Genomic DNA, 25,260 nt, shown 5'->3' on the forward strand with positions numbered 1-25,260 from the left:
TATTAACAGAAGCACTTAAAAAGTAGTCCTCTGAAGGTCAAAAGATGTTTTATTAAAATGATAGTTACAAAGACTATTAACAGGTGTCTAATTATGAGAGTAACAGTCTAAACAAAAACTTCTTCAAACGTTTTTATCTAGGTTGTCAGCACTTCTGAATCTAAACTGTTATTATCATTCCTTTTTCAAAATTGTATTAACTGTGCATTAGTACCCCTCCAATGATTAATAAAATGTTGTTGACTAAAAGGCGTCTGATTTTATGATGTAAAATATATACATTGAAAGACTGACGGATCTTGGCACGGTGACCATCTTTGACATTAGTCACCTAGTTTTATCATCACCTTATATGAGTATGAGCATTTGATGAGCTAAAGATGATGCATAGTTGATCAAAAGATTTCTGGGACTTGAAGTACACTGGGTTTGAAGTCACGAACGAGCCTAAGGTGAAAAAACTACATAGACCAGGAAGACGAGGAGCATGACGTAGGACACAGCTGACTGTCAAATAGGAAACCCAACAATGTCCGCCGTGTGCCGAGAAGGAAGGCTCCCAGCGATGGAGTTCGCGGAGAAGTCGTCGGTGCGAAACGCAAGGTACATTTACGGCAGCCCAAGAAACGGAAACTAAAGAACTATAACGTATATCGTCCTATTAGCTGTGTTTAGCCGACATTAGGGTCGAAGCCTTCCCCGCGCGCACTAACCTGTCGCGCGCTCTACCCTTTTGGAGTCCGTTCGGCACGTGCACTGTTCTCCCCTAAAGCACAAGTTCGCTGGTGTTTAGTGAACCCAGAACAAGCAGAGCCCGTTTAAACCCCGTGCGTGCACCGTGCATTTTTCGCACTACGTAGTTATTACATGCACTGTTATGAACCTGATAACATCATATTCACAATGGACGTCACTTTCGTATGTTCTAGACACCGGTGTTTCCCAGAAGATGAGATATGACGAACTCTGTTATCGCGACTACAAGTGAAGCTGCTGTGTTTAGACGACACATAATGTCGACGAGCAGCGTGTGTATTGTGTAAACGCCTCGTGTGTGGACTGGACTCACTCACTACCACAAGAGGGTGTAATGTCCTTACTACACGAGACTTGTGCTCTAATTAAAGTTAGCACTGTGCATTATTTCACTCAGTATTCCACAGGTCCCTTGCCCAGAATTGGAATTGATAAAGACCAAAAAACTTATTTACTTCTATAGAGCTCTTATTTAAGTTGCACTATATTTCAGGACATGGCTGTAAATTGTGTTGTATGTAGAGAGTGTGTGTCCCATTTGAAGGTAGCTGCTTTGGGGACAGTAAAGTGCCCTGTTCATCGGTTGTATATTGAACATGTATGTACTGAGCCCCAAAATAGCTGGAAGGGGTGTTTGACATACAGACCATAATATTGACCTTTTGGTGAAGGTGAGTTACTACCATGCTTTTGAGGGAGGGAGGGAAAGAGGGAGGGAGAGAGAGAGAGAGATTTTGTATACCTGCATGTTTTAGTGCGTTTGCATAAGTTTTCCTGCGTTTGTACAGAACATATTGTTCTTGTGAACCGGACCACTCCCCTGCAGTCTAGCACCGATACACGAGGGCTCGCTTCCACAAACTACCTTCCCACAATGGCTTAGCTAGTTGCCTTAGCAACCTGTTTAAAGTTGATATGTTGGAAGCTTAGATGGGAGTTTAATGAAGTTACTCCAGATTATTATAATTATTTTACAAATATTCAAGAGACCTATAAAAAAGGGAAACCATGAACTTATGATGGTGTCAGTGAAGGCAATATAAGAGTGGGTTAAGATCCTGTTCCTTACTGGAAGCAGGTGCAGTTTGCAAGGTTTCATCATGCTGTTTGTGTCCGTGTGTGTGTTTATATGTGTGTGTGTGTGTCCCAGGAGAGGGTATATGGGTACACTGTCCTGAGGGAGACACTGGCTGAAGGGATGTAGGTGCGAGGGAGGTTAAGGTGGCAGTCTGTTTCCATAGACACAGGGCGTGAGGCACGTACAGACATGATGACTTCTGACTGGTTTGCCATAGTGGCCTTTCTCCCTTGTGTTCTCTCTCTCTCTCTCTCTCTCTCTCTCTCTCTCTCTCTCTCTCTCTCTCTCTCTCTCTCTCTCTCTCTCTCTCTCTCTCTCTCTCGCCTGTACCAAGTGCTGTAGCTTATTGCAGCAGCCCATTGTGACAGTGAATGCCGTGACCAGATGCGTGTTCCCTTTGGGGTGGGGGGGTTGTGGTTCGTGGGTGTATGCTGCTGACGGGGAGGGGGGGGGGGGCTTCTGCTCACTCACTCCAACCTACAGCTATTAATACCACCTAGCCAACAGAATTTGTGGGGATAGGTTATCCTCTTACGTTTGTTGGCATGAGAGCACACAGAGAGAGGGGAGGGAGAGTTGGAGAGTGTGGGGAGGGAGGGAGGGGGTGGAGAGTTAGACTCTGCAGCAGTTTCGTTTCTGAAGTACTCCCCTCCTACAGCGGCCGTAGTCTCCTACCGCCGGTGACAAGGAAACCAAAACAAAACAGCCCTGGTTTGGTTTCTCTCCTGCTCCGCCTCCCTCTCCCTCCTATTCTCTCTCGCTCCGTTTCTCCCCTTCTCTCGCTCACACGCCAGCGTCTCGCCGGGGAGGGCGCGAGTGCCGTTAGCACTGCGCCCGGCTGTTTGTGTGTGAGCGTGTGCGCGCGCGTGTGTTTGGGTGCGTGTGCATGCGCCCGTACGCGCTGCCCCCAGGGTAGCGGGCTCGTATATAAGCCCCGTCCTCCCCGAGACGCTCTTTCTCCTCCGCGTGGGGCGTTCACCATGAACACTCTCCCAGCCTACTCTGGAGCCAGGATCTCAGGCTGCTGGACTCTGAGGGCAGATGGCAGGTAAGACCCTCTGCTTGCTGACACTCTGGCACGGCTCATCCTTCCTAGCTCTGGTCCCCTTTGGCGTACGTCTGTCTGGTGGCTCCTGCTCCGAACCCGTTCGGTCTCGTTCTTTTTTTTGCCCTGGTTTGGTGTTTGGAAGCCCTGAAGGACAGCGTGTTGCATCTCTGGTCAAGCGGTTTGTTTACGGGTCTTACTTCATCAGCAGTGCACCTCTTGCACTTTGAGCTCGGCAGCGAGACGGTGGGTGAGCAGTGAAGTTGTGAAGGGTTTCGTAGAGAATGTTTGCTTTACGTTGGTGGCACAAGTGTGTGTGTGTGTGTGCGCGTGTGTGTCTGAATTTCTTAAGGATCACTGTTGCAACAGTGGCCTCCTGAACCTTTCGGAGCAAGGGCAGGGTCCACTGTAAGCAACCTAATCTTTTATCACTTTCTCATTATACTTTAGTTGTACAGATAGCGTCGCACACCTGAGCTCAAGTAAGTCTTCTACGGATAAGATAAACCCACTCGTCCACATGAATTGTGGCCTGCTCACTGTGATCCACGTTAGTCGAAGATCGGGGTGCTTGCAGACTGCACTGAGACCTTCTGAAAGGCTTCAGGATCCTGTAAACCGTGAGGCGAGCCGAACCCACAACTGCCGAAGTCGCTTCGCCGCTCAGGAACGCAGTGGGGAAGTCGTGGCGTACTCTTCCAATGGCGCACTTTCTAATCCCTTCTGCCGGGGACGTGTGGCTCACGCGTCTGCTTCTGTAAGTGCGTCTGATCCCTTGGCCAAGACAAACCAACCTCGCAACCTACCTTGTGATTTAGCTGGATGTACTGATGGAGAACTTGGTGTATGTGTGTACTGTATGAGAACATCGTTGGCACATCAAGAAACAACCTTGTTGTTGTGATTAACACCACAAGATACAGTGAGTTAATCCATCAGGATTTTTAGTTTTCTGCTATTGCTACCATATGATCATAATCTTGTAGCATCAGTAAATGTTCTTGTAGTACATGTAGCGTTGTTGCGTTGAAATGATTAGTGCTCATTCTATGAGAGAACCTTAATCTCACATGCGTAGTTCTGTTGAATGAATACAGTCGGGCAGGTCAACTCCTGCCCATACATTTTTGTTGATGCTTGAAGTTCCGTGAACATTGGAAACGTCAGTGATCGCCGTCCTGAGCGAGTCGGGTCGACCTGCCTTGTCTGAGTGCAAAACAAATTGTCCAAAGCGAAAGAAAACGAGTGAAGATCTGGTGAAGAATGTTGACACACGGGCTCGAAGAGAGCAGCGTGACGGCGGGACAAACGGCCCTGCTGTGTTCTCTTGTGTTGTGCTTACGGTGGACGTTTCCAGAAAAGCTGGCGTGCGCATGCATGTGCGTAAACAAATCTCCCCACATCGCCCAGGCTGCCCTTTAAACCCTCACCCTCCACAGACCTGATGGGACGTTCAAAGTCTAATTCTTCAGTTCAAGTTTTGAATGTCCATCAGGTGTTGGACGCAAATCGTCCAACGTCCACGCTGGCTTCAACCACTTAATTTGTTTTTCAGGTGGCCTGTTTACCAAGCGTCACGTTTGGTTTTGGTCGTTTATCTTTGTCTCACCTGTGTGTCGTCTCTGTCTCGTCTGATTGAGATATTGAGTAGAACCCTTACCTGTCCAGCAGTAAGAACCCTTACCTGTCCAGCAGTAAGAACCCTTACCTGTCCAGCAGTAAGAACCCTTACCTGTCCAGCAGTAAGAGCCCTTACCTGTCCAGCAGTAAGAGCCCTTACCTGTCCAGCAGTAAGAGCCCTTACCTGTCCAGCAGTAAGAGCCCTTACCTGTCCAGCAGTAAGAGCCCTTACCTGTCCAGCAGTAAGAGCCCTTACCTGTCCAGCAGTAAGAGCCCTTACCTGTCCAGCAGTAAGAGCCCTTACCTGTCCAGCAGTAAGAACCCTTACCTGTCCAGCAGTAAGAACCCTTACCTGTCCAGCAGTAAGAACCCTTACCTGTCCAGCAGTAAGAACCCTTACCTGTCCAGCAGTAAGAGCCCTTACCTGTCCAGCAGTAAGAGCCCTTACCTGTCCAGCAGTAAGAACCCTTACCTGTCCAGCAGTAAGAACCCTTACCTGTCCAGCAGTAAGAACCCTTACCTGTCCAGCAGTAAGAGCCCTTACCTGTCCAGCAGTAAGAGCCCTTACCTGTCCAGCAGTAAGAGCCCTTACCTGTCCAGCAGTAAGAGCCCTTACCTGTCCAGCAGTAAGAGCCCTTACCTGTCCAGCAGTAAGAGCCCTTACCTGTCCAGCAGTAAGAGCCCTTACCTGTCCAGCAGTAAGAGCCCTTACCTGTCCAGCAGTAAGAGCCCTTACCTGTCCAGCAGTAAGAGCCCTTACCTGTCCAGCAGTAAGAGCCCTTACCTGTCCAGCAGTAAGAGCCCTTACCTGTCCAGCAGTAAGAGCCCTTACCTGTCCAGCAGTAAGAGCCCTTACCTGTCCAGCAGTAAGAGCCCTTACCTGTCCAGCAGTAAGAGCCCTTACCTGTCCAGCAGTAAGAGCCCTTACCTGTCCAGCAGTAAGAGCCCTTACCTGTCCAGCAGTAAGAGCCCTTACCTGTCCAGCAGTAAGAACCCTTACCTGTCCAGCAGTAAGAGCCCTTACCTGTCCTGTCCAGCAGTAAGAGCCCTTACCTGTCCTGTCCAGCAGTAAGAGCCCTTACCTGTCCTGTCCAGCAGTAAGAGCCCTTACCTGTCCTGTCCAGCAGTATGAGCCCTTACCTGTCCTGTCCAGCAGTAGAACCCTTACCTGTCCAGCAGTAAGAACCCTTACCTGTCCTGTCCAGCAGTAGAACCCTTACCTGTACTTCCCCCAGTGACGCCCCTACTCTGCTCCACCACGTCCCCTCCACCCTGATCCTTAACTCCACCCCCATCATTGTCATCAACAATGGAGCCCATCGATTTGACTTTAAGGTCTGGCACCCAGATCAACAACCACCATGTTGGTAGCTGACATCAGATACATGTCTGTCCTAAAGGAGTTCGATAATCGTCACACGGTTGCCCTGATCCCATTGGACACGCGGTTTTACTGCCGCAGATGCCCCACGCGTTAGAGTGGCGCGTGCCAGCGGGTGCATTACCACCAGGACCTTTACACAGTCAGTTGTGTTCAAAGTCACCATGACACCATGACAGTCACCCCCCCGGACACCCTAGCCAGGTGGACGCTTGGTCTTCTCCTTCCTCAACTCCAGTCTTATTGCTTGTGGTGTCGACCTCCATCTGCACAGTTGAGCCTTGCCGGAGTGAGCGATGTATGCGGACCGTGGGGTGTTCCGACGACCTTCGGTCCAAGCGGGTCGTCTGGGGGAAGGAAGTGGTTCCGGGTCAGTTTGGACGAGAGTGCTGTTGTCTGTGGTGGCCATGGCGTTGGGTCTACACAGTAGTACAGCATTCGTTAATCATTATCACAGGGCTGGCGTTTGGAATACTGATATGGCAGAAAGCTGAAATTTGAGTGTTTTTATTGTCCTAACCAACCTAGGACGCTCCTAATGAATGGCGCTCACGTGATCCAAAAAGCATTTGCCGATGCAATCTTAACCCTGGTCACAGTAGTTTATTTGTGTGTGTGTGTGTGTGTGGTATACATATATACTGTATATATAATAATAAAATTGTCACTAATGATTTCATTGCTAGTGATGGCAGCAATATTTCTTATATATGCAAAATTTGTTTGATTAAACCCTAAAATATTCCAGTATGGTCATATTCTTGCTGTCTGACCTGCTTGCACCACATACGAATTATGAGGATTTTTTATTATTATTTGAGTTAAATCCTCTCTGGATAACATTTTAATGATAAAGCATGACTGTTGTCTTCTTTAAACGAAACCATATGATATTAAAAACATGACGCACAGATGTAGCAGTGCTGTAAAACGTCACCCGGTGTCCAGTGCACAGTGCACACCGAGGCAGGACGCGCACACGTTGGCTTGGGACGGCCTCCACGCCAATTAATCTCTCAGGAAGTTGAGGTCTATAGACAGGAAATGCACAGGAAGTGACTGCAGTTTTTTTCTATGCTCTCTGTTTCTTGGGCTCCCAGCGGTGGAGGGGAAGGCTCGTTGGACAGACTCCTCCCCTCCGTAAACACGGGCCTGTCGCCACGAAAACGAACGACCAGCCAATGCAAATCAGAACCGCCCCTTCTGCGAACTAGCAAGAGAACCATCTACACAGCCGGACGTCCACCCTGGTACAACGAACATGGCGCCCAGTCTAAGGAAGCCTTCGTCATTGGTGAGTAGATCACACTTACGACCACATAGTGCTGAGACCACATCTCACTCTGTCTTCTTCTCTTTTTCTCATTAACTGCAGCACTTAACTAACCAAACCTAATGTGTTGTGCTTAACTACTGTGAGAATTTCCATTGGTGACACAACCGTTCAGCTGATCCCAGATCAGATGCTTGCAGGCACACATGCGCAGGACGGCTAGCCAGGCTAATGTTGACCTTCCTGAAGGCCGAAGTCCAGTGTGGTCTGGATCTTCTCCGCAGGTCTCTGTGGAGGGAGCGCCTCGGGGAAGACCACGGTGGCTCGCAAGATCATTGAGGCCTTGGACGTTCCTTGGGTGGTGCTCCTGTCTATGGACTCCTTTTACAAAGTGAGGCCGATCATTATATTGACTCTGCTAATGATGGACCGGCTTTCTAAACCCAGCTTAGCCTAATTATTCTCCAGTGGTCATTTGAAATGTATTGCTTATCTACGTCTTGAGTCTTGAGTCTACATGTGCTGTTGCTGTTAACGAGTGTGTAACGCGCATTGTGTAAATGCTGTATTCGCATAAAAATGCAGAACGTCTGTGTGTGTGTGTGAGCCAAGCGTAAGCGTGTCCCTCTCCGACTGTTATGTAATCAGGACCGTGGCGAGCAGCTGTGTCCCTCTTACTCGAGTCACACAGGAATTTACTAGGAATTTACCACAGATAAAGAATCCCAGTGCAAACACCTCTCAGTGCCACCTGCACTTGACACCCCTCCACCCTATGTGTGTGTGTGTGTGTGTGTGTGTGTGTGTGTGTGTGTGTGTGTGTGTGTGTGTGGAGAGACTTGTAATACGTAGGCTACAGATGGCAGGAGTATTTAATGTGAAGGAGCCAGCTAAACGCTGTGCTACATATGCTGGAATCGTGAGCTCGTTAATGTGGAGGTGCTGCTGTTAATCGAGTGATTATCCAGACATGGATGAAGTGGCAGCAGTATTAATTTATCTCAGGATCACACTCGCCCAAGCTGAACAGGGGACCCGCCACAGGTCTAATGCCCAGGAGCTGCAGAACGCACTCAAACTGGGGTCCTTGAGAACCAGACAGGGGTGCTCCAACAACTGCCCAATTAGAAAAAGGGATTGAAGAGGGTGCAGGGCAAATTCCTGTGTTTAAAAACAGATGGACAGCGTGATGGCGACGTCTGTATGTCCCAACTAATTATAGTCAGGCTAACCTCAGCTGTGGTGTGAGGGTATCATGTCTTTCATGTACTATACTCTTCTGACAGTAGATCAGCCAGAGAGGGACACGACCACCAAAGTGTCATTGCTAACCGTGGAAAATATCCCGCAGCTCTTCAGAAGTCTCACACTTTCAGAAAGAAAGAAAAAATCTAATTGTCATTGTCGTTTCTACGCCTCCGTGTTGAAAATAATACTTGTTGCAAGAAGACATTCCAGCTTTAGGTTTGGTAGGTTATTTATTTATTCTCATGCATCAAACTCCTGGCAGCTCCAGTAGATAAACAAATCCACTTCAGAGTCTTCGCAGTTTTCCAGTTCCTGCGCCAAAGTGAGTGTAAACGCGAGTTTGTCCCGGGCGGAACGGTGACTGTCTCGGAGACGAGGTTTCGGAGACGAGGTTTCCGAGTGCTGGTTTCCTCGTGACGAGGGCAACGTGCTACAGTTACATAACTTGCATGTAGAGAATGTGAAGCATTTACCACATACCAACGCACCAAAGTAAACTGGCAGCTTGCAGCTAAGGAGAGACCCTGCAGTTCATCACTCTACAGGTGGGGGGCGCTAGTCTCTATTGACTATGGAGAAGTGGTAATTACTACAGTACGGTCTGACAGATTGATCCTTCATGGCACCTGAGTTTACAGTTGCCCTCGAGCTCATGCGATGGCCCTGGCTGTGGTTTAGCTGTGGCGTGAGCCGTCTCCTGCACGTTCTCTCCAGGTCCTCTCCGACGAGGAGCAAATGCGAGCTGCCAGCCACGATTACAACTTTGACCACCCGGACGCCTTCGACTTCGGGCTTCTGGTCCACACGCTGCGTAAACTCAAGCAGGGCAAGAGCGTGAAGATCCCGGTGTACGACTTCACCACGCACGGCCGACAGAAAGAGTGGGTAAGGATGCGTGGGTTCACGTGCACTAACGCACACGTGAACCGGAATGACCGGTTTCTCTCTGCACACTGCACAATTTCACGATGGTGTAAGGGCCTGTCTGAGAATCACCTCGCTTATCTCACGGACACGTCAGAATGTGCCTTGCTAATACTTTTCTATAGATGCACTAATCTTCATGCCTTTTGTTTTTGGTTTTTTTGGGGCAGAAAACCGTTTATGGCGCCAGTGTCATTATATTCGAAGGGATTATGTCCTTTGCAGACAAGGAACTGCTAAAGGTATAACACTGTCTCGGTGTGTTAAGCACTTGTAGGACTATTAAAGGTTGGTGGGGGGCTGATAACCGGCGCACGCATGATTGGGTCTTATTATTCCTGCACCGACCTGATGCGACTGTATGTGTTCGGTTCCAGCTCTTGGACATGAAGATCTTTGTGGACACGGACTCTGACATCCGGCTGGTACGGAGACTGAGGAGGGACATTACCGAGCGTGGCAGGGACATTGAGGGCGTTATCAAACAGTACAACAAGTTTGTCAAGCCCGCCTTCGAACAGTACATAGAGCCCACCATGAGGCTGGCGGACATCGTGGTGCCGCGCGGTGAGTGTACGCGTGGGCTCGAGGTTGGAGTGGCGAGCCCCGGTCAGACGCACCCTGGTCCGACTCGCCCATCGGACCGATTGTGGATTTCACGAGCCAAATAGGAAGAAAAGATACCGCACGCACGCACGCTGATCCCTTATCTTGTCTCTTGTAGGAGGTGGAAACATGGTAGCTATTGATCTGATCGTTCAGCATGTGCACAGTCAACTGGAGGAGGTGAGTCGAACACTGTAGGGGCGGAGCTGTCTGCCAGCAGTCTGGCGTCCGCACTACACTAACCTCATCTGGGGCTCAGAACTGCAGTCATACTAACCTTTTATTTCGCATTATTTATATATTATTTAATATAGGCTAATGTATATGAACTGTATAATTCCATATAAAGCGAGTCTCTTGGCTGCACCTGCTCCCTAGCTGTATCTGTCAGCAGCTAATGTCTCATTAATGACCTGTGTGTGGGGCGTTTTTGTGTTTGTGTATGTAAACACAACAGTAATATTGTATTTATGCTGTTTTAAGTGTTTGCATAACAAATATGCAAAAGAGTATTTGCGGGTTAAATGTTCATTCAAAACGGGTCATTAATGAAAGACCCAAACGTACACATTGCAGCCTAGCAGCGACAGGTCTCAAACAGTGGGTGTACCTAAACCGAGTTGTCAGTCAGTGTGGTTGTTGAGCCCTGGAAGTTGAGATGCTCAACTGCGCCCTCTGCTGTACGCACCTTTTAATGCGTCCACTGAAAGACCCAGTGAGAGACACGGCAAAGCACTGCCTCACTTGGCCGACTGACTAAGCTCTGATTTTACCAGCAGACCACAGACCTGCTGTAGCTTCTCAGGATGCATGGTTAATTAAAATAATGTGTTGTTTTAGAGCTAAACACTCACCTGGCAATCTGAGCAGTACTGAATTTGTAGTGAAGCCTTTAGATCTGAAGGGTCTGACAGACACTATTGCTGTATTAGTCATATTATAGTCTATATATTATAAGTTATTTCTCCCACATATTGCTATGATAAAGCTTCATTAACAACAAACTCTGTGATGGAACAGGCAGCTGTACTAGCAAGGGCCTGTTTTGGGGGGTGGGTATAATGTGAACTGCTTTAATGTTGGCCTGCTGTGTGACGGCACTAACGAACAGGATGTCATGTGTTGTGGGCTGCGTGTTTCCTGTGGGACACTGTATGTCAGCCTTGCCCGCTCACTGCACTCGGACTGTTCCCTCTTTCCCTCTCTCCCTTCCTCCAACCCCCCCCCCCCCCCCTCCCCTCTGCCACTCGGTGGGGACACAGCGTGAGCTCAGTGTCAGGTAGAGTAGCACCAGCCGTCTCTCCTGTGCCTACTGCCGACGTCACACACCCCCCCCCCCCAGCCTCCCGCCTGCTTCTTGGAGCTCCGCCCATTCACCACACCTTTAGACGACCTCACAAAGGCATTCTTAAAGACAATCAACACGTATAAATCCGGCGTCTGCGAATATGCTTATTTGTGAGACTGCCGATAAAGAAAAGCACCTTTTTTTTTTTTTAATTTGGGTGTACTCGATGGGGCGAAAGCAAACCTGGCTTCAACCCAGCAGCAAGGGGTCACCCTGTCCTGTGTGTTTCCTAAACCCATGGCCATGAAAGCACAGCTCACTGCTGAAACTGCTGCACCTGCACTGGTCACCCTGCAGAGGGCGCTCGGACCCCGCGGCCGGTTCAGACGCACGGCTCGTCCTTGCCGTTCTCAGTAATCGTCTTCACAAGAATCACGAGCAGAAGGTCCCTGATCCTAACGTGCCAATTTTGCCGCATAACGGAACAGGATCCCAGCATGGATCTAAAGATGCCAAACAACAGATCGTGCCCTGCAAATCTCCCAACAATATTGACTTGGCCGAGTCCAGTGGTTTGGGTTGCGCAGGGCTGGCCCGGTTCTGCTGACGGCGTGAGCTGTGGCCTTCGTGGCCCTTCTTGCCCCACGAGAAGAGCCGAGGGGCGTTGGGACGGTGTGGCGCGTATTTCCGTGCCTGCCGCGCTCGGCTGAGAGGCTACCCAGCATGCCGCTCTCCTTTCCACGCTCGGCTGTTCTGAACCAGACATTCCACTTGCGTTCTGGGTCTAAAAATAAGCAGCTGCCTTCTTACTCTTGACCTCTCCCTCTCTTTTTGTCTCTCTCTCTCTGTTTTTTTTCTTCATACTCTAGCTCGTCACCATGCCTATTGTTGAAGGCAGCATCTTGCCCACAGAAATGTTTCCAATGTCTACTACAAAGACAGTTTTTCCGGGCAACTTACATATGTGTGTGTGTGTGAGAGAGAGAGAGAGAGAGAGAAACAGAGAAAGAGAGAAGGAGGAAGTACAGCTCTTCTTTCTTAAGACACAGGATGTAGCAGGCCTTTGCATCAGAGTGAATAAGTGGCATCTCCAACAGCACCCCCCCCCCCCCCCCCCCCCACCACACACATACACAGACTCCACATGCCTTTTACAAAAGCACCCACTTCACAACTACTAAAGCCGCCAAAGCGTTGGAGAAATGCTGATCACGACTAGATCAGTCCCTAGATTTTGAAATTGTGCAAGAACCTTGAGATTCTGAATGTGGGCTGTCGGTACAGACGATCTGACCCCGAACGAAGCGGCTTCGGTTGGTGCGGTGGGTGTTGAGCGCAACTGTGGAACACTGGGTGTGTGTGAGGACGTGTGTGTGTGTGCAGAGGCCCTGCTCCTGTCGCTGTCTCCCAGAATGCCTTTCACTCTCTAGCACCTGATGAACAGTGTATGATGCCTATCTTTTCTCTTCCCTCTCTCCTTGTTGTCATCTGTTTCTGTTGTGTGTGTGTGTGTGTGTGTGTTCCCTCCCCCGGTAGAGGAAGCTTCGCTGGGATATGTGAGATTTGCATCTGATTTTTCTCTGCTTGCTTTTCATTAGCGTAGCAGGTCAATACCTGTAGTACGTTCACGCTCCAGAGAGGATTTCAGCACGGTCATGTCAAAGTTTGCATGCTGTCTCATTTTGAAATAATTACATGTATGTTTGTTGTTTTGTTTGTTTTTTAACAAAAGTGGGACACGCAGGGTGTGATATGATAATCATATAGTTTTCACAGTGTGAAATATCATGGCTTGTAAATGGGTGCTTCATTTTTATTGAATATATGCTCAGACAAAATGCATTTTTTGACTGACCTGCTTGGAATATAAAATTCACCAGCGCTCCAAATACAGTCACTCCAAAAACTGACCTGCTCTAAATGGAAATAATGTGGATACACCATGAAACCTTTGTCTCAGGTGCGAAGGGCCTCCGGTTTGTTTTAGCAACAAGACAGATGGCTGGAGGCCAACCAGCTAGAACAGAACTTTTAAGAAGCAAGCATAATGTTAATCCAGACACTCTTTGTACTTGTTTGAAATATTTGCCAAAGCGTGTCTGTTTTGCGTGCGTTTTTAGAAAGGTCAGCCTTTTAAGTGACTGTCGGGTCCCTGCTGCCGCAGTTATGCTTGTTCTCCAAACAAATAATTATGCCCTATAGTGCTCTACCCCCCCCCCCCCCCCCCCCATAACATGATTAAGTACTGTGTGTGTGTGTGTGTGTGTGTGTGTGTGTGTGTGTGTGTGTGTGTGTGTGAGCGCGCGTGTGGATGAACATTTTCACCATATCAAACCCTAGCATCTGTTTTATAGATAAAGTTTGTGTGTATGCCTGATACAACACGCGCGTGTGTGCGTTCATATGTGTGTAACTAGACGTGTGTGTGTGTGTGAGCTTTTACATGCACAAATGAGGCAATTTAAGTGCGGCAGTCCACTGACCACTTCCTGCCTTTCTCTGGTGGCCATGGCAACAGGGCAGCACTGGCCTCCGCCCACCAAGCTCAGCCCCTCCCCCAGACCCTGTGTGTCCTGGAGAGCACACCGCAAGTCCGTGGCATGCACACCATCATCAGGTCAGACACCACAATACACTCTCCATTAACACTGTGCAACCAGTCGCTAACATTACATAGTTATGTTGACATTCCAGTTTTTCAATTTGGAAATACTGTTTTGAGTTCTCTATGTGATCGTCAAAAGTACTTCCGGGGCACGACCTGAGAGCTTCGCACCGAATCACTCTTAAAGTTAAGAAAGAAAGGGCTCGGTGGTAGATTATGGATAGCATCACTGCACACATTTTACAGTGTTTATTTTCCGATCTAATTTATTGTATTTAATTAAGCGACTGTGACGTCGGGTCTTGCACCAGAAACATCATGGGCCCCGGTGGCTGTTAAAAGTGCTGAACCTGAACGCAGACAAGTGGTTCGTTGAAGCAAATTCATGAAGGTCTGTAGCTTCGCTTTCTAAATGACTGTGCGGTGTACTCTAAATATAAGGCGAGATTAATTAGGCCACGGCTTTAAATGGACGGCCCGTGTCTCCTTGAGTAGCAGCCCCACACAGGAAGTCAACCGCACGCCCCGAGGAAACGGCAGACGCTTTGGCGTGGGCGCAAAATTTGATGGACAAAATGTGACGAGTGGTCGGCCATTTCTCGGGTTTCCAGCAGGACAGCGATGTGTGTTGTCTCTCACCTGGGCTGGTTCGGTGGGCCCGCCTGTCACACTAAACACTGCGCTCTATAGCCGCTTATTCATTAGAGTGTTGCGATTAAACGTTTACCTTCGGCTCGTGACGTTTTTGTTATTAATTATTTTGTGGTCTTGCGAAGCGCTCCGCTAACTGCAGTGAGCTCTCCTGTATGAATCAAACGGAGGCGAATTCATGACCCCCTCGCAAATGTCCCCCAACAACCCACCCCCCGTGACCTTGCCGAGTGGTGTTGACCTTTTTTTTTTTTTGTTCCGGGGTGCCGTGTGTGATGCTCTGTGCTCGCTGCCTTTCAGGAACAGGGAGACGAGTCGTGACGAGTTCATCTTCTACTCCAAACGTCTCATGAGGCTCCTCATCGAGAGAGCCCTCTCCTTTCTCCCCTCTCAGGTGAGGAGGGGTGGGGGGGGGGGGGGGGGGGCGTGGAGAAAGACAGACGGACAGACACTGAGACACGATGTGGGAGAGTGAGCAGTGTGAAGTCGGGACTGAGGTGCATTGTTGTGTTTTCGAGGCCCTGCCCCTGCACGTGGAAACTACGGTTCCTGGTCCACCGCAGTGGAAACTCAGACTAGCAGAGGCAGCGTGAGGCGCGACGAGGCCTCGCACACCTTTGTAGCACTTGCACCCGGCCGTCACCCGGCGACCTTTACACTTAAAAGAAGCTCGACAGCTCTGAATGTCATGTTCTGCTCACTATAGTCTTTGATTTTACTGTAGGCACCTATCACGGGGTTTAACATCGTAGCGGCTTTGTTAGAGTTTGGGGGGGGGGGGGGGGGGGGGGTTCAGATTGGTAAGATATGCATGTCTTCTCCTCGCCAGGTCCACGTTGTTCAGACCCCTCAAGGGCAGGACTACGAAGGGAGGATTTTCCATGGAAAGAGGGTGAGTAGAGAACTGGCACGCTGCCCAGGGCTCTCGCTCCTTCTGTCTGTTTAGGCCTGGCGTTTGTTTCTGGGCGCAGACGCCGTTGTCGGCGGTGGGGGCCGGAAGTCGCGGCTGTGCTTAACGGTGTCTGTGTTGTTGCGTTGGTGGCCGAGCAGATCACGGGCGTGTCCATCCTCCGCGCGGGCGAGACCATGGAGCCCGCGCTCCGCGCCGTCTGCAAAGACGTCCGCATCGGCAAGATCCTCATCCAGACCAATCAGGACACAGGAGAGCCCGAGGTACCGCCCCACTCCTCTGCCTTCACCATATTAGGACATGGTAGAAGAAAATCAGGACAGCGACCTGAGTTTGCACTTTTAAAAACTATGCGTGTAATGACACTAGAAAATATTTAGTGTTTCCTCTCGGCAGTAGCAGGTCTCCGAACACGTACGAAGCCACAGTTGTGCCTTAGCCCCTCTGTCCCAGCGCACGGATCTCCAACAAACACCTCTGATGCTGTGTTCATGTCAGGCTGTTGTGGTCATACCCAACAAATCAGTCAGTTTCATTTAAATCAAAGCAGCGTATTACTGCATCGGTAACCAAGCGTCAATGTGAAGCAAACATCTTGTGCAACAACGAGTGTTGCGGGGCGCGAGGTTGCGGGCTCACGTTGCGCTCACGTTGCGCTCACGTGGCGTGGCTCCTCTTTTGCAGCTGCACTACCTGCGTCTGCCCAAAGACATCAGTGAGGACCACGTCATCCTGATGGACTGCACCGTGTCCACCGGAGCCGCCGCCATGATGGCCGTACGCGTGTTGCTGGTGAGGCTTAGGGCCCAGTGCCGTCGCCCCGGCAACTCTGCTGGCGGGCTTTAAGACTGCGTGGGCTTCAACTACACTACAGCTCCTACGTTAGCTGGATATGTAGCAGTGACTAGTTCCCGCACTTTAGTCTGGATTCTTTACTGTTGTCTGACCTTTAACATTTAATTTCATACTACTTTTTTATACAGTGTTCTGTCGTGTTGCTTTACCATTGTGATATGAATGTTTTTTTTTGTGTGTGTGCGCGCACGCATGTTCTTGTAGGACCATGACGTCCAGGAGGAGAAGATCTTGCTGGTTTCTCTGTTGATGGCTGAGATGGGGGTCCACTCCGTAGCTTATGCCTTCCCTCAGGTCAAAATCATCACCACCGCCGTTGACAAGAAGGTCAACGATCTCTTTCACATCATTCCTGGCATAGGTACGCAGCTGGGATCAAAATGACAAAGGGAAACGTACTGCTGGAATGGATGCCTTAATGTAGTTCCCTGTGTTATAGGAGCGTTGGGCTTGTGAAGAACCTACCGTGAGGGGGGAGTTAACCTAATTACAATTAATTTTTGCTTCTTTTTTTTTTTTTTTTGAAGGTGGAAAAAGGGAGCCTAGAAACACATGCCCCAAATTTATCAAGACAACAGATTTACGTGCAGTTACTTCCCCTCAACCTCTAACTAAACTCAACCGAGGTTGCATTCATCATGCTTCCAGATTAGGAGTGTGGATCTAGGAACAGCATATGTATTGCACAGTTTAATGAATGTAAGCATGTAATCAGACTGGAGCTGTTGTCTCCAAACGTCTGATTACTAAAGATAACATTTTGGTTGTTTTGTGACTAAAATAAAATTCGGCATGTTTTTTAGTTTTTTTTTTTTTTTTTTTTTTATTGACCTAATTCTCTCTGTCTGAATACAATTGTAGAATAGCAACTGTACACACAGTATCACTAACAATAAATAAATCTAGACTTGAATTTGCAATCAAGATGGTTAAAATCCAAAAAAAGAAAGATTTTTCTTATTCTGAGCTGACGGATGAAAAGCTTTGTGGCCGTAAGTTTTGGTAAAGCCTTGGCAGGTTTCACTTGATGCATTTATTTCTGCTATATTAAAAAATGAGTCAGAAGGGCACAGGTCGCCAAGGGATCGTCGCCATGGTCACCTCCTGTCCAGTGTAAACAAAGGAAGTGGAAAGAATAAATTTAATTGTGAATTTCAACCGGACTTTCCCTCCCTCTCTGTGCAGGAAACTTCGGGGATCGATACTTCGGCACGGACGGGCCGCCCGATTGGAGTGATGACGACATGGATGAGCCGAACTGTTGAGCTGGTGGATTGAAAGGCAAACTCCAGACGCATCGGGGGTTGGGAGGGACTTCAACTTTGACCTCAGGCCCAGTGCACCAGCTTTCCCTTTACTCCCCAGCCAGCACCTGTCCCCCTGCTGCTGAACTGCTGAGCACTTTAGCTGAGACTGCAGCTCTCTATGCACTGCTAGGCTGGCCAAACGGGCCTCACCCTCAGATATATTAATATACCACAAGAACTTCTCAGATCTTTTTTTTTTATATGCCTTCAACATTTTTGGAAAATATGGCACATTGGTATTTTATAAAAATGTATTTATGAAATTTTATGACGGTTACTTTGGTTTAGAGGTGTTTGTGTTGTAAATAGTTTTTCTATGTTAGACTGTTTTAAATTCTATTTCTGTAAGTTATGAGCTGTATGTGTTTGCAGCCACTGAGGAGATTGGGGTCCTGTTGGTGGGGTGAGTGTAGTCCTTGACACAGCTGAATGTGAGGATTTTTTAGATTTGTTTGAGGAAACACAGCAAGTGTCTTTTCAGCCGCAATCTTTAATAGAAATCAGGCTTTCTGTAAGCGGATTTGAAGCAGTTTGCCTTGCCACACAGTCACACAAAGTGAATTCTTTGAAGGACCACTTCGTCGGAAAATGAGTGGGTGTTGTTTCTTTTACTCCCTGGTTTCCCCTACGCTTCACCTGCGACGAGATGCTGACCAAACTTCGAATGTTAACTCTGAGGTGATCCTTCTAGAACAATGAATTAAGCATGTGGCCTACAAAACAGATCATGGCTATATTTATATCTCCTTCTACCAGACAGCCCAGCCGAACTCTAAACTTGAGCAAGTTTAGATAGACTAGATGAACATTTTGGAAGTTTCCAGTGCACGATAACTAAACATCACAACTGAAAATGCAACATGTATTTCATGGCTAAAAAAATTAAAGATATCTAATTAATATAAAATGTATCCAAATCCAAATGTCACAGTACTTGCCACTCTGTCCTTCACGCACTACGTGAATGGCTAACTCGAAAAGATCAAAATGCTGCAGTTTGTGGTGTTTTCAGTTTGCCCAATGCTGTATTTTTCCAATAAGGTCATTTACTACACAGTACTGCTATAGCAGGCGTTGTTTCCAGCCAATCACTTCATTATGCTGATAGTATGAAAATCACATAGGGAAAATATTCTAAAGAGCTATCAACTTTAACCTTTTGCTTTTCAGTTGTTCTCCATGTGTGGCACGTGCTCAAAAAGACATTTGAGCCTGTCCACAAATCGCTACCTACCAATGGAAATTGTCACAACTGTTCATCCAAGTATCAGTCATACAGATGGCTCTCTCTCGCTCTCTCCCTCCCATATAAGGTTCGGATCTGACCAAGTAACGTTTGCATGTCAACCAGCTCCGATAAATGCAGTTTTGTGTAAATTCCAGCATTAGGCTCCAGCATTAGGCCAGCTGTCATCTAGCACTCCATTTCAGATCTGTTACAAACCCATGTTTATGCATCATTGTACTTCGTTGAGCACGTTTGTGATCCGAGTATTTAAGTTGTGTTTTTATATTTGTGATCTGCCATTTCCCTTCTGAAGTGAAAGTTACATTTTTATGTGAATAATGTTGATTTATGTGTAGCTGCTGCTGTCTAAAAACACATGCGCTGTGTAATTGAACTTAGTTACAGTACACATGGGAGCAAAAACCTATACAAGCAACATAGTTCAGTGTTTAGGCCAGTGTGGATTGTCTTTGTTAATGTATTCACCATATAAATGCAACACCAAAGGGGAAGAAAAATCACTTGAGAAATCTCTATTTATTTACTGTGTCAATTGTGTTAATTGAGCTTTTAAAAATATTTAAGTAAAAGTCCTTGAATGTAACCACAATAGTGTGCACCGAATGTACCTAGATTGGAATTTTATGCTATCGATATTGTATTGTTTTTTTTCAAGTTCATGCTATTACATAAAAATGCAGTTTGAAAAACGTTATTCTGTATCTCTTTTTCTCCTTAGTGGTTTAATTTGATATGCGTGTGATCACTGTCACACTGTTGGATCAGATGACCTCCTTTCTGCTTTGACATATTTTTTCCACTGTAGGTTTTAGTTCGGCTCAGTGTTCACCAGCCTCCCCACCCCACCGCTCAAAAAAGCCCGCCATGACCACTGGACACGGCGCCCGCACGCACGCCTGCTGGACGCAGTGCAGATATGTTAGCAAGCGTGTTAGCATGGCCTGTGTTATTGTTACAGTTTGGTTACATATTCACTTTAGTCATGCCACATGACGTATTTCACACCCAAGTACGCCACATATATTTGTTTTAAAAATACGCATTGCGCTGGATAGTAAATCGAGCCATTCATGTTTCAAATTCACAGGAAGGATGCTGTGGCTGTCCTCTTCAGATGGAAACTAATCTAGGTATCTGTCATCAGTTTCCATAATTAACCTCACCCTAGAAGACCATAACGTGAAAGCGATCGTGTGACTACAAAATTAAGTTCTTCTCTTACAGAATGTTAGTAGCCTCTCTACCCCAGGGTAGCACACTAACATGTTTACTGTCTGGGGCAACTTTTACTGTCATGAAAGAGTGTATTGGCAATTGTATGAAATTGCACAAAAAGGGTTGTAAACAGGCCGTTCTGGGGGCCAGACCATCAAGGAGTGTATAGAAGAGCAGTGAGGTGAAGATACAACCTTTGAGGTGTGTTTTTTTTTTTCTTTTCTAACTGGTCAGCGTAAAAACATTTCGGATCCTGTAATCCTGTGAACCTGAATGCAGATTTGTCCGCTTTCAGTTGAAGGCGCTTCAATGAATGAAGTGCATTCTTGTGGCCCTCAATATTAAGATGTCATGGAAAGTTTACCGCAAGCTAGCTCATAGTGACAAACAGGAAGAAGGGGCCTGTACGTATGTGGTAGTGCTCACATCCACGATAGCAGAGTAGGACCCGGCAGGTAGTGTGTGTGTGTGTGTTGTGTGTGTGTGTGTGTGTGTGTGTGTGTGTGTGTGTGTATACAAAACCTGACCTGCACCACAAAGAGAAGTGGGCTCATTGCTTCTAAATTCTCTGTCTTACTCTCTCTCTCCCTCTCTCTCTCTTTCTTTCTTTCTTTCTCTGTCTCTCTCTCACTCTCATTCTTGCACACCGTTGACTGATGAGAAACGCATGTCACAATATTCTTCATAATCAGCCGGTAAGTGTCATTGTGTTATAACTGCCAATTTGAGTTAAGCTATGTACTATATTTTAACGTCTTATGTTTAAACATGGGATATACCATTTAGTGCCTTGTATAAATGGCGCAACAAACGTTTTAAAGTTGTATTTTCAGCTGAGGTGTACAGTAATGTTGGTGGGGTTGTGAATTATTTCATGAGTGCTCAGTCTTTGACATTAAGTGTAATGGCTGCTCATGGGGTGTGTGCTCACTGCATCAAAGTTGGTGAATAATTCATATGCAGAGAAATTCATGAACATTACCTCGAATAAAAAGAGAATTGCTGAGGAGGTGATTTATGGTCCATCTGAAGAAGAGACTCTGATGCTTCAGTGCAAACTTGGAGGCAGATGTGGGGGAAAGATGAAAGCTTCAGCGTTTATAGTTCCACGCTACCCTCCTGTCCATTAGGCCTGAGCTGGGCTCTGCTAATTGTCTTTGAGTGGTTGTAATACAATAATGGATGCAGCGTTTTGGAAATGTATCTTTTTCTCCAGAATCTTCAGCAGCTAGTGACTGGAAGTCTATGGGCCGTTTTTGCTGTTCATTTGTCTAAATTTCGATGTTGGTAAATCACTTTAGCTCTTGGGCGTATTGGTAGGGATCTACATATGTACAACAGTAATCTCATGGTTGGAAGTATTAATTTGCTTTGATTCGGCTGAGTGAATGGAGTGTGATACACGCCATTAAGTGGCTGAAATGTAACGGTGGTCCATTATGGAAGGGCAGATATGCCAACAGACGGATTATTATGCGTGATATGGACCAACCATTTACTCTAGAAGATGCACAACAGTATACTGTCACATTTGTATAGTAACTGTTTTATTAGATAATATTTGTATTTGAAATAAATGTCTTGAAGTTAATTAGAAACTATAGGGAAAAACCATCCCTAAAGCATATGCCCCGTGGAGCTTTGTGATCACTATATGCCACATGGAGCCTTGTGATCAGAAAGATCATTGATCTTATTAGAATGATCTCTCAATGGAGTTCATGAATGCTTATATTTAATCGGGTAATAAAAATATAATATATATATAATTATAACATGGATGGAGAACCCTTCTATGTGCCTGGTGCTATAAATATTACAAAAGCAATGAAACCTTGCTATAAAAGAGCTAACAATGAGGAAATTCTTCAGGAGAGGATGAATATTGTTACTTTTTCACAGGTGACAGTGTCGGCATCTATCCGGTCAGGTGTATTAATGATTGGTCAGATCTTCTGAGGAGCTGGGGAGAGGGCCTCGAATGACCTGCCCAACCCGTGTGAGCGGTGCTTTCTAGGACTGTCCAACCTGAGAATGCTGAATTACTGGGTCAATCTCAGGTTCGTCAGCCCATGAAACGCCGTCTCCATTAAATTCTAGTGTGAGGAGTGAACTAACAAACCAGCTTCTTGACTCAGTACCTTATGATACTTATATTAATTATTTTTTTTTTTCTGTGGAAAATATTGTATTTTATTATAATCCCCAATTGTAACATACATAAGAAATAATATGTGTAAGATTACAATTTGATATATAGATATATATATGAATTTAGAATTTTTATTTTATTTTGTTATTTTGATAAAATAATGTTGGTTTTTTTTCTTTTTTATATTTTACAGACATGAACACTAACTGTAGATTTATTTTATTGATAAAACAATGGTTAAAACCGTGGTTTTCTTTGATCTCCTTTAATAAAGATAGTAAAGGAACATTTTCACAGCTTATATGAATCAGCCTTTGTTAGTGTCTGGCCCTTTTTTATCTTTACACTGTGTTGTCCTGTAACTTCTGTAGCATTGTATTATTTCATTATATTTATCTGCTGATTGTTTATAAAAACATTTGGTTGACCAAAGAATTCCCACTTATTATTAGCTTTCCAATGCAACTCGCAAGTCTCAATGCATGGTCATGGAAAATTTTAGGTAAACATCATTTACTCAATTTTACATAGTAAAATATCAATAAATCATCATGTATTATCATTATGTTTGCATTATCTTTTTATGTTTTAGCTATTTAGCTACTTTTATATGCAGATGTGTTGTAGAGTGCGATGATTTTATAAAATGTGCTATATTTTGTCAATTGTGATTTTTCACCGCAATCGAAATTTGTCCTCCGCTTTTTACCCATCTGTGCAGTTAGAACACACACACTAGTGATTACTAGGGGGCTGTGGATCACACGTGCCCCAAGCGGTGGGCAGCCCTAGCCCGGCGCCCGGGGAGCAGTTGGGGTTAGGTGCCTTGCTCAAGGGCACCTCAGTCATGGCCTTAGGTCTGGGAATTGAACCCACGACCCTCCGGTCACAAGACCAGTTCTACCTACCACCAGACCATGACCACATAGGTGGTGGGAGTTTGAATACAACCATTTTAAATATGACAAACCTATTTAGTTTTTTATTCTTTGGTTTTCTTATTAATTTGCAGCACAAATAACAATAGAAACAACTGAAAACTATTATTTAGAGATAATTGGAGGCTGTGGCATGTGGCCACATCTTTTGTCATCCATGACCACAGGGTTGATGAAACCACCTTGTGTTGCAATAGTGTCAGAGAATGTCAGATTCCAGCATTTAAGTCTTTTCATGGAACCCCAGATGACCCACTCCTAAATGTTCCAACTTCTAGCACTTAGAGAAGCTCAGTATGTTTATTTTTATTATATCTATTATGTTTCTAATATTGAGTCTAATATTATCCATTATTGTACAGCATTATAAGTTATAAAAACAGGTTTTTGTGTAACCGTGTGATATAATGTTCTTGTGTTATAAAGTACTTGTGTTGTAGAACACATCAGAGCTCGCTAGAGTACAATGCAGTGTACATACTCAGTGTTTACATATGCTGGTTTTTTTTGTTTTTCATTTTGTTTTTTAAAAGAATACGAATCTTTCCATAACTGATCAGTCCCATTGTACTATTCAAATTCAAATACTAGAAAAGTATGCTATAGAATTTGGGTCAGAATCTGGGAAAAAAATGGAATATTTGGAACTAAAGTCACCCCAGATATTCTTGCTAAATAAACCACTGCTCATCCATACAAATGTACTGTATATCTGGAGCTCATTGGATGTCAGAGCTGAGTGTCAGAGTTCATGGCAGGCCCGATACTAAATGGCTTAGCACCGCCGTGTGCACCTGCCTTCTTTTCTGTTAAACCCCCTCTCCTGCAATTTGCAGTGATGTGGACTATGGCTTTATAAACTTCAATATAGAAGCTTTCATTTTGATAATGTACTAACATCATTTGCTATTTGTGGAAATATTTTTCAGAAAACAAGAGTGTTGTGGAGTTTGAGAGAGTTGTGAAATGTTTGCATGGAGGTGGTTGCCAGCACCTGAGTAGAGGTGTACTGGCTTAATGACTGGCTTAAAATGGCAATAAAATGAACTTTATTGAGCACACAGTCATGAAACTGACACTTGAAAGTATGAACAGTTCAAACAAATCCAATGTGTTGTTTTTACCCATTTAACAAGTTGCAGACCCATTGATTTTCTAGAGCAGGGACATCCTTTAGTCTGTTGTCACAGGTCAAGCACTAGGGCGTACTAGCCCGAGATTAAAGAACGTGGTGAGGACACCGTGTTCATGTGTGCTGTGTGGTGTGCAGACATTCAGAGGCTCATACCCTTTGCTTGTGTGTGTTGAGCATACTCTACATGCAGCAGATAATTGCTCTGTGAGCCGTGAGTGAAGATGACAGGCCATGCAATCAATTGCCACTAGGGGGACCGTTGTCCATGAGAATGTGCCACAAAGTGATCGCCTGACAGACAGGAGTCCACTACAACAACCAATGCTGTATGAGGCATGTTAATACTGCTCCACATTATATCAGGTCAAAAGAACTATGTGTGGTTCATAAGGAAATACACTATAAAACGCTAACACAACAGAAATGAACATATAGATGATAGAACAGAGATTTCTGGCTTGAACTGGACCAGGGCAATTTTGTTTGGTATTGGTATTAATGTGGAATGCTTGACGTCAATGGAGATCCTTGCCGCGTAAACACAATCACACTTATGCAAAACACCGTTCAAAAAGAGATAATGGAGTGTAGTGATTATTATCCAGACTTGACACAGAAAGGCCTTGAAATCTTTCTTTTCTCTTGGGTCACAACTCACAAATAGCAATCAGCCAATGTGTGTAAAGCACGTAATCCATTCTTCTACACACACTTTGAAGCACTTTTTTCGGTCAGTGGACTCTTGTTCACAGTGTGTGTGTGTGTGTGTGTGTGGGGAGGGGGAGGTCTGACTTTTGACTGCAGTAGTGACCTGCTCAGGGTTTGCACACGCCCACAATAAGATTATGGTCTTCTTCTGATTATGGTTTTCTTTTGAGTTTGTAAGAGGTGGAACAAAAACTAGGGGGAACTGCTAAGAGTTTGGTGCAAGAGCGCACACACGTGCACACATTTAGCTCCACCTCGTTAAGAGCTTCATCTCACTGTGTGCATGTCTGGCAAGCAAAGCTACTACCCCCATTAT

The 25,260-nt window shown here is 46.0% G+C and overlaps 1 protein-coding gene across 5 annotated transcripts; it reads left to right on the forward strand.

The window, feature by feature from the left end:
- Positions 1–505: 505 nt before the first annotated feature.
- Positions 506–19,490, forward strand: uckl1b (uridine-cytidine kinase 1-like 1b). Of its 5 annotated transcripts, none has more exons than XM_076995038.1 (15): positions 506–603; positions 6,981–7,174; positions 7,438–7,544; positions 9,116–9,286; positions 9,496–9,567; positions 9,703–9,892; positions 10,050–10,111; positions 11,194–11,210; positions 13,738–13,836; positions 14,776–14,869; positions 15,305–15,367; positions 15,526–15,648; positions 16,070–16,177; positions 16,445–16,601; positions 17,426–19,490. In XM_076995038.1, the coding sequence occupies exons 1-15, from the start codon at positions 530–532 to the stop codon at positions 17,503–17,505; spliced, it is 1,611 nt and encodes a 536-aa protein (XP_076851153.1). In that variant the 5' UTR covers positions 506–529; the 3' UTR covers positions 17,506–19,490. The 5 variants fall into 5 exon arrangements, with proteins under 5 accessions (XP_076851153.1, XP_076851152.1, XP_076851155.1 ...); XM_076995037.1 differs by lacking the exon at positions 11,194–11,210 and adding an exon at positions 12,756–12,775; XM_076995041.1 differs by lacking the exon at positions 506–603 and adding an exon at positions 2,481–2,882.
- The last annotated feature ends 5,770 nt before the right edge of the window (positions 19,491–25,260 follow it).

This window comes from Brachyhypopomus gauderio, unplaced genomic scaffold (assembly GCF_052324685.1).
Source record: "Brachyhypopomus gauderio isolate BG-103 unplaced genomic scaffold, BGAUD_0.2 sc175, whole genome shotgun sequence".
Classification (NCBI taxonomy): domain Eukaryota; kingdom Metazoa; phylum Chordata; class Actinopteri; order Gymnotiformes; family Hypopomidae; genus Brachyhypopomus; species Brachyhypopomus gauderio.